Source organism: Carassius auratus, chromosome 11 (genome assembly GCF_003368295.1).
Source record: "Carassius auratus strain Wakin chromosome 11, ASM336829v1, whole genome shotgun sequence".
Classification (NCBI taxonomy): domain Eukaryota; kingdom Metazoa; phylum Chordata; class Actinopteri; order Cypriniformes; family Cyprinidae; genus Carassius; species Carassius auratus.
In genome coordinates, this window is record NC_039253.1 from 3,403,390 (window position 1) to 3,411,850 (window position 8,461).

Here is an 8,461-nt window from a genome sequence, read left to right on the forward strand (position 1 = left end):
GGCTTCAGCTCTCAGAAAAAGACTGTTACGCAAGACGGTAAGCACCATGCAAGTATGTCTCCAGATGGCTCTTGTGCAATTTAAAAGTTCACTTTGGAACATGTATCTCTCCCTCTGTTTTTTTGTTCTGTTCATATTTGAAAAGACAAAGGGAGGTCTGTTCTGGGGAAGCTGACAGCATTCCAAGAGCAAAAGCCCATTTCACTGTGTGGTTTTAGCTCGCTGTTTATAAGTGTTTATCACTTCCCGCACTCTGTTGCTTAGGAAACCCCGCTGGCAGGCGCAGGTCATCCTGTCAGTGCGCATGTTATGAAGCCTGTAACACAAACCTTATGGCAGTAACATGAGACCCTGTGCAAACATGCATGGGAAAATCAAGGTCTACACATCAAAACAATCACATCCTGTGATAAATCTTGCAGGTTATGAATGCATTCATGTTTTGAGATAAGATGTGACTTGGTGTTTCTTGTCTTTGCACATATCCCTGGGCTACGAGCTCTCACTCAGAGCTCATTCCAACATTCGTATTAGTTCACCTGCCAGATCCTCTGCCTCTAGGCATGTTGGGCGGAGAGTGAAGTTTTGAGTTCATACTCTCCCCTCACCCCCTCCTCCATCTCTACCTCCACCCACCCCTTACCTCATCCCACAAACATATAAAAATCAATCAGCCTCGTCTGTGCGCCACATTCCCTCTCCTTCCAGCAAAAAGACCATCTCCTCTGCACCCCAGCAATGACGTCCTTTAGCCGCCAGAGTTTCATGTCTTCTGGAGGGGGTATAGGTGGAAGCTCCATGCGTGGTCCTTCTATGGGAAGCATGTCTCGGTCATCTGGGATTGGTGGTGGAGGCGGGGGCCATATAAGCGCCATGCGTGCTGGCAGTGTGTATGGGGGGGCAGGAGGCCACGGGGTCCGTATCTCCACTGGGACAAGAACCTTTGCATCTGGTGGTGGAGGCGGCGGTGGAGCCAGCTATGGCTTTGGTGGTGGCTCTGGTGGCGGAGGAGGGTTTGGCTATGGTAGTGGCGCCGGAGGAGGCTTCGGAGGAGGCGATATGGACGCCAAAGTGAATGTCAGTGAGAAAGCAACCATGCAGAACCTAAACGACCGTCTGGCAACCTACCTGGAGAAGGTGCACTCACTGGAGAAGGCCAACGGAGATCTCGAGCTAAAGATCAGACAGTTTTTGGAGAACAAAACCTCACCTGATGCGAGAGATTACTCTGCCTACCATGCTACAATCAGCGACCTGCAAGATATGGTACTGCTATTGTAAACGTCTCGTGCACAAGATACTGTTTTCATAACTGCAGGAATAAGGGTGTGGTCTTATACTCATTGAGTTTTTTGCACATCAAATTGTTACCTCCCAAAATGGGTTCAACAGACATATCTTTGCATGTAGATCTTATTAATGCATATTTGAAAGCTATGCATTTGCAAAATCATAATTATTTGTCTCTGACAGATCCAAGATGCCACTCGCATCAATGGGGGAGTCTACCTGGCCATCGATAACGCAAAATTGGCCACTGACGACTTCAAGACCAAGTAAGTGCAAACCTACAGTGTATGCAACCCTTATTCTTAGGGGAAAAGTTACTAATAAGCCACTCTGTGTGATTAATTCAGGTATGAGAATGAGTTGGCCATGCGTCAATCTGTGGAAGCAGATATCGCTGGGCTGAAGAGACTCCTTGATGAGCTGACACTGGCAAGATCCGACCTGGAGATGCAGATTGAAGGCTTAAAGGAGGAGCTTATCTATCTCAAGAAGAACCACGAGGAGGTAAAAACCTGTCAAATTCAATCATGCTGTTTGATTGTTATCAACACTGATCATGTCAAAAAACATATGTTCCTCTGACCTTGCCATAAAATGAACTAACAAAGCAGTCAAATGTGATGCTGATAAGCGCTATACATTTCAGGGAATGTGCCTCAGGGGTCACAAATCATCTCACGTTCTTCTCTTTGTAGGAACTGGCATCCATGCGTAGTCAGATGACTGGCACAGTGAATGTGGAGGTGGATGCAGCTCCTCAGGAGGACCTGAGCCGCGTGATGGCTGAGATCCGAGAGCAGTACGAGGGAGTCAGTGCCAAAAACCAACGGGAGCTAGATGCCTGGTTCCAAACCAAGGTAAAAGAGAGCACAAGTTTAGCCGAGTTTTGGTCTTTGGTGAGGCGTAACTAAACTCGGATTGTTATTTATCTGCAGTCAGAGACACTGACTAAGGAGGTGACCGCCAATACAGAGACCCTCCAAGTGTCCAAGACTGAAGTCACTGAGCTTAGACGCACCCTTCAAGGCCTGGAGATCGAGTTACAATCTGAACTCAGTAAAGTAAGTGTTTTAAGATCCATCTATCCCAACATTTTAAGCCATTCTGGTCTTAGCTGGTGTAATTGGTCTCCAAGCTGGTACTCTGCTTGGAGATATTTGTATAAATTGCTTAACCCCTCTGAAACCAGCAACCTAGACAATCCTGACAATGCTCGGAACCTGATAAGACAATCATCTTAGGCTGGGTTAAGTTTGGCAGGCTGTTTTTTTTTTTACCCAATATGTACTTATTATTCCAGTCTGTGCTAATAAATACCACCTTCTCTCTATTCTACAGAAAAGGTCTCTTGAGGGAACTCTTGCAGATACAGAATCGCGTTACTCCATACAGCTGACTCAGCTACAGGCTCGTGTAACAAGTCTGGAGGAGCAGATCGTTCACCTCAGAGGTGACATGGACAGACAATCTCAGGAGTACCAAATGCTGTTGGACATCAAGACCCGGCTGGAGATGGAGATCGCGGAGTACAGGAGACTGCTGGACGGAGGAGCAACCAGGTAGGAGATGTTGGAAAACTGATAGTGATCCTGCAAAATGAGCGTTCTCATTGCCATTTCTGAAGACTTTCTCTTTTTTGTCAGTTTCAGCACAAGTGGTGGGGGAGGAGGAGGAGGAGGAGGAGTAGTGAGCTCTACTAAAACCATCACGGTGAAGACCATTGAGGAAGACATTGTTGATGGGAAAGTGGTGTCAAGTACTACAAAATAAACACCAAACATGACTGTCACGCCAGTTTTCAGGCCTTCCACTGTGACCCATTTTTTGAGAATAAAATCAGTGAAGCCGTGTTTTGTGTCATGTTAAATCTGTTTACTGTTTTAAGTCAATATCAAAGCATTGTTTCTGAAAGGTTGGTGATACATTTTGACATTTGTGCTTGCAGTACATCAGGCGTGAGATTGTCATTTAACAGAGAGCTGGAAATCAGACAAACAAAAACAAAACAAAAACTAATTCACATTCAGATAATCATGTTCATATCTACTAAATGTAAACTCCCAATTACTTCATTAACTGTGTAAGTGTGCAATACAGAAGGCATGAGTAAAACATGTGGTGTGTTTTTGAGCAGATTAGTTATCTCGCTCATTAACATCCACACTCTCGCTGCTCTCCATGATCCTCCCATCCACCACGGTTTCCACCACTGTGATTGTTTTGGTGACAATTTCTAAAAACAGACAAAGGAAGATGGTTAATTAGCAATGCATAACAATGCTTCATAGTGGTGGAATATATATCTTTTATTTTAAAACAGTCACTTACTTTGGGACTTCCTGTTAAATCAGATAGAGAAAGAGAGTTGGTGTCAGTAAAGCATTTAAGAAGCGAAAGAAGTACACTTTTTAACTTCAAATTCAGCATGCACTAAATCACAAGATATTAAATTTCAACAAGACTCAACAAGATATTCAAGAATTTTTTTTTCTTGAGCATCACCTCTCATCTCCATCCAGCAGTCTCCTGTACTCTGCAATCTCAAGCTCCAGTCTGGTCTTGACGTCCAGCAGCGTTTCATACTCTCGCTTGTTGTTGCCAATGTTAGCATGAAATTGACTAAGCTGGTGCTCCAGGCTGCTAACAGTAGCCTGAAGCCTAGCCAACTGGTCCCCATAACGGGCCTGTGTTTCCTCCAGTTCACCGTCAAGGGCTGACCTCTGTGTAAAGGCATTATATTTATATACATATATAATAATAATAGTTGTTATAATGATTGTAATTTGTTATTTGCAGCAGGGAAGAATTACATGGAAACAGTGCTAATAATCTACACTTTTGAAACACTATCTCTTGTTCTTCTAAACATATAAACCACAGGAAATTACAGCACATTCCCCCTTAAAATGTTAAAGCTGGCAGAGTGCTGGTTGGTGAATTAGAGGGGGTGAGGCTGGAGCAAAAACAGCCTGGCACAAAACGTTCTGCCAAGATATGTTGCCACAGACTTGTAAATTATAATGCATTGCTTCTTCCCTTTAACCTACAACCCTATGAGCTGCTGAGAGTAAAGAAAAGCATGTTTTGCATTGCAAATAAATGTGTTATTGTAGGTGTGTGCAGGTTTACCATGCTCTGATGGGTCTGCAGTTCAATCTGTAGTCTTTGTAAAGTGTTTGTGTATTCCTTCAACTCTGTTCTGCTGTTCTGAAGATCTTCATTTTGTGTGACCACCTCCTGTTGCACTGTGGCCATCTGCAGCCAACAAAAACAACTATAACATCACATGCATGCTACTATAAAACTATTTTTTCCTGTTAATCACAGATGAGCGACTAAGTCGATGTGATTAAAACTGAAAACTGCAAGGGTAAGAACTTATACACTATAAAACTACTACATTTTTTTAAGGCAAGTGGTTTTAAGGTCATTTATTAAAAAAAAGATAGTTAGTCAAGTAAATTTGTATATTTAAATGTAGCAAAAATAAATTGATTGCAACCACTTACCTTAAAAAAAGTGAGTAAATTCAATGAATTTCAATCAGTGTGTACTTAAGCTAAACAGTGGTTATTGTGCCAAAATTGTACTTCCTCGAAACACAAATTATCTAGAAAATCTGAGTAAATGTTTCCACATTACAGTTGTTCTTAAGAATTAATTGTTCTTAAACAAATATTTAAATTATTGACTTTTTTTTCTGATAAGAACTCATTTAAAGCCATAATAACCTGCCATATATGTACTTTGCATTTAAAAATAGAAATGGTTAAAAGTGCAGGGATTCAGTTTCAATGTACTGAAGATACCAAAAATAATACTTAAATGTAATAAAGTCACTTAAGTACAGATGCATTTGTGGTTTTAACTTCACCTTGGTCTCATACCAGGACTCCAACTCTTCACGGTTTTTCTCAGTCACAGCCTCATAGTGTTGTCTGATCTCCGTCATGGCCTGGTTCAGGTCCATAGAGGGTGCTGCATCCACACTAACGTTCACCTGACCTCCAGCCTCGGCACTAGCCAGAGACATCTCCTGAGAAAAAACACACATATCAGAACATAGAACATTAGAACACAGAGACAGAGACAGGTTATGAATGCTAACATGCCATTAATCATCTATTTGTAGATTTAAGAGGAATAAAAAATAAGTGGGAAAGGTGGGATGAGCCATGTCTTTTAATCCCAAACATATTTGTATGATATGAGGAGAAAATTAGATTGTTTTGTTTATTATGCAACAATTTTATCAGCTGTAAATTAGCAAATGTTTTCTTTAGCGTGCGCCTGAGTGCGTTAACACATGAACAGAGACCCAAGAGGCCCAGAGATATTACTGTTTAGTTTAAAATGATGTAATGGAACGGAAAACCCCAGCAGAGCAGGCAGCTGAAGAACAAGAGGAAAAGGGAAAAACTGAAGGAAGGAAGAAACGCTCTTAATGACCCTATTTTTCTGGCGTGGAAACTGTTATCTCTGAAAAGGTTGATTATGGGCAGCTCCAGAACCATCCAGAACCAGAATCATTTTCCACATTTAAATAAAAGACTTTAATTTTCCTTTCATTCAGTTTAGAAAACACACTGTTCAAAATTTATTTTCACTATGATTTTGTGATACTTTTTTCAGCAAGCACTCATTACATTTACTAAGAATGCAGTAAAGACTAAATTATATTTTAAATAAATGTTTTCAAACTTGCTGTATATCAAAGAGTCCTGAAAAACATTTACATTTTAAGCAGTGCAACCATTTTCAAATGCAATAAATTAGGCCTATGTCTGAAAAATTAGGTTTGCAATCACATGGAAATTGTTTAAAATATATTCAAATGCAGACACTAATACAATATTTCTGTTTCTACTGTATTTTGGACAAAAAGCAGCACTGGTGAACACGAAATCCTAGAAAATCCTATAAAATTTGTCTATAACATATTTGACAGTGTATACATTCTTCTTCTTTTATATCAGTGTTTTAATATACTCATGGTATGCAACTGAATCTACAAGTTTGTGTATCACTGTGAAATATAAGGTAGTTTTATATCTGGATATGAGTTACAGGTTTTTGAGAGCTGTGCTGTGTTCAGTTTGCACGAGGGTGTGTGCCCGTCTGTTTGTGGAAAGACTGGAATGTGAGGAGTGGTGGATTCTCACACTGAGAAAGATCCTCGTCTAATTTGAATTAAATAGGCATTTTAGAAACATAAACAAACAGAACTCCTTATTTTTCTTCACAATGTCGGCACGAAACCGCACAACTGTGACTCTAGGGACAGACTCCCGAAACTGGCATGTTTACATTTACACGCGATTTGCAGTGACAAAGAAACAGCATTCGTTTTCAATAATAGTTGTCTAATAAGCAATATTGTATCCCCTTGAATGAATCCTCAGTGGATAGGCAAAGAGGTAGCAGGCCAAAAAATGCATTGGCTTATTGCAATAACTTCTAGATTATAATCATATATGTATCGCAAATCTGGCAATGTTAAGTCAGTCTACGTTTTATTCCACTCGCAGTAATTATTGTTGGTGAAGTACTGTAACTTTTATATATGCTAAGCTAGGAGTCTAATCACCTAGCAGTACGCAAAGGTATAGTCTAAGTCTACATATTTGCATCGCTCTAGATTAGGCCTACTCGCGGGATGTTTTTTTTGGCGTCACTCGCGTGAATAAAAAAATACAAATAAAATAACATCAGTTTTCTGATACAAAGACAAGCCATTAAGTTCTTTGCTGATTGGCTTGCGCAACAACGCGTCATGAAAATTTTCTGCTCAAGAAAAATGTACATTTTTCAATTTGCACAGGAAGACGCAAATGAGGTGAATATCGAGCCAAACGTGTCTAAATAAAACTTTAGATTAGTGAACACATATTCACTTCCTGTTTACTTAGAGTTTCCCTCAATAAACTCATTGTTTGCTGCTTTGATAGTAACTGAGCTACAGCAGTTGTTGTAGTGGTTTTATTTAGGTACTGTTTAGGTAGAATAAGCCAGTAATATGTGCTTTGTAAGTATTCAAAACCACCAATATACTGCTAGTAATATGCATAACCAACTAGTTAAAAGTGAATAGTGTTCCTAATCTAAAGTGTTAGTTATAAATGGTTTATTTGAACAGCTCTGAGTCTTCGCAGGAATCGCATCACCATACCACATCACCATGGGGATATTTACTGTATACAGTAGGGTGTCAATGTTTCCAGGTAATTTGTGCTTATATAACAGCTTTGTGTAAAACAGGAATCAGTCTGTGGGTGGAATATCTGAATGACCAGTCGCATGGGCAGTGCCCTAAATACAAGTCCTGTCATGGCAATATTACTGGTGTTTACATGCTAGAATTGGCTCTTAAAGAATAGATAATAATACACTGTGGCACTAAACAACAATGAGCTGAATTCTGTTTATTTTTAACTCACTTATTTTTTAATGAGACAGAATGGGCATATAACCACACCGAAGACTGTTCAGAAAGACAAGGATGGGAAATATGTGTCATATATCGTACCTCCTCGTGGTTTCTCTTCAGTATGATGAGCTCTTCGTTCAGAGCCTCAGTCTCTATCTCCAGATCCGACCGTCTCAAGATAAACTCATCCAGAAGTTTCCTCAGATTGGCGGTGTCGGCTTCAATGGCCCGACGCATGGCCAGCTCATTCTCAAACCTGCGGTGATGGTTCACAGGATTAATTACCTTTAATTACCAATTAGAACAACTGTAAGACATAAATATTCAGTTTCTCACTTTAGCTTAAAGTCATCAGCTGCCAGTTTGGCATTATCCGCAGCCAGGATTAATGTGGCATTTTCCTGGGAAGCTAACTGAATCTGCCAATGCAAAAAAGAAAGTTAGTTGTATTATGCATTAAGATGGTAATACACAAACAGTGGTTGTCAATGATGATTGTTTTAGAAGGTTACAAAATATACGCCCTCAGAACACTGAATTCCATATGAGAAGAAAAAAAGTGGATTAGTCTATTGCACAATAAACATCCTGGCACCTGGAGTCATTTTATTTTTAGAGGTGGCTGTTGGTGTGGAATTTAGTACAGACACAGAATCTGGAACAAAAGCCAAGTCTGAGAGCAAACCTGTTCAGTCTGTTTCTTTACATATATTTGTCAAGAGCCATCGCAGACTAATCAGTCAG

General features: G+C 40.3%; 2 protein-coding genes across 2 annotated transcripts; one reads left to right on the plus strand and one right to left on the minus strand.

The window, feature by feature from the left end:
- Nucleotides 1-713: 713 nt before the first annotated feature.
- On the plus strand, nt 714-3,140 carry LOC113110795 (keratin, type I cytoskeletal 50 kDa-like). Its single transcript, XM_026274977.1, has 7 exons — nt 714-1,266; nt 1,474-1,556; nt 1,638-1,794; nt 1,986-2,147; nt 2,226-2,351; nt 2,629-2,849; nt 2,934-3,140. The coding sequence occupies exons 1-7, from the start codon at nt 739-741 to the stop codon at nt 3,058-3,060; spliced, it is 1,404 nt and encodes a 467-aa protein (XP_026130762.1). The 5' UTR covers nt 714-738; the 3' UTR covers nt 3,061-3,140.
- Nucleotides 3,141-3,147: 7 nt separating this feature from the next.
- On the minus strand, nt 3,148-8,156 carry LOC113110796 (keratin, type I cytoskeletal 50 kDa-like). The gene is made up of 7 exons (XM_026274978.1): nt 8,054-8,156; nt 7,817-7,973; nt 5,165-5,326; nt 4,420-4,545; nt 3,793-4,010; nt 3,619-3,629; nt 3,148-3,523 (listed from the first exon to the last, which is right to left on the minus strand). The coding sequence occupies exons 2-7, from the start codon at nt 7,952-7,954 to the stop codon at nt 3,426-3,428; spliced, it is 753 nt and encodes a 250-aa protein (XP_026130763.1). The 5' UTR covers nt 7,955-7,973; nt 8,054-8,156; the 3' UTR covers nt 3,148-3,425.
- Nucleotides 8,157-8,461: the final 305 nt, after the last annotated feature.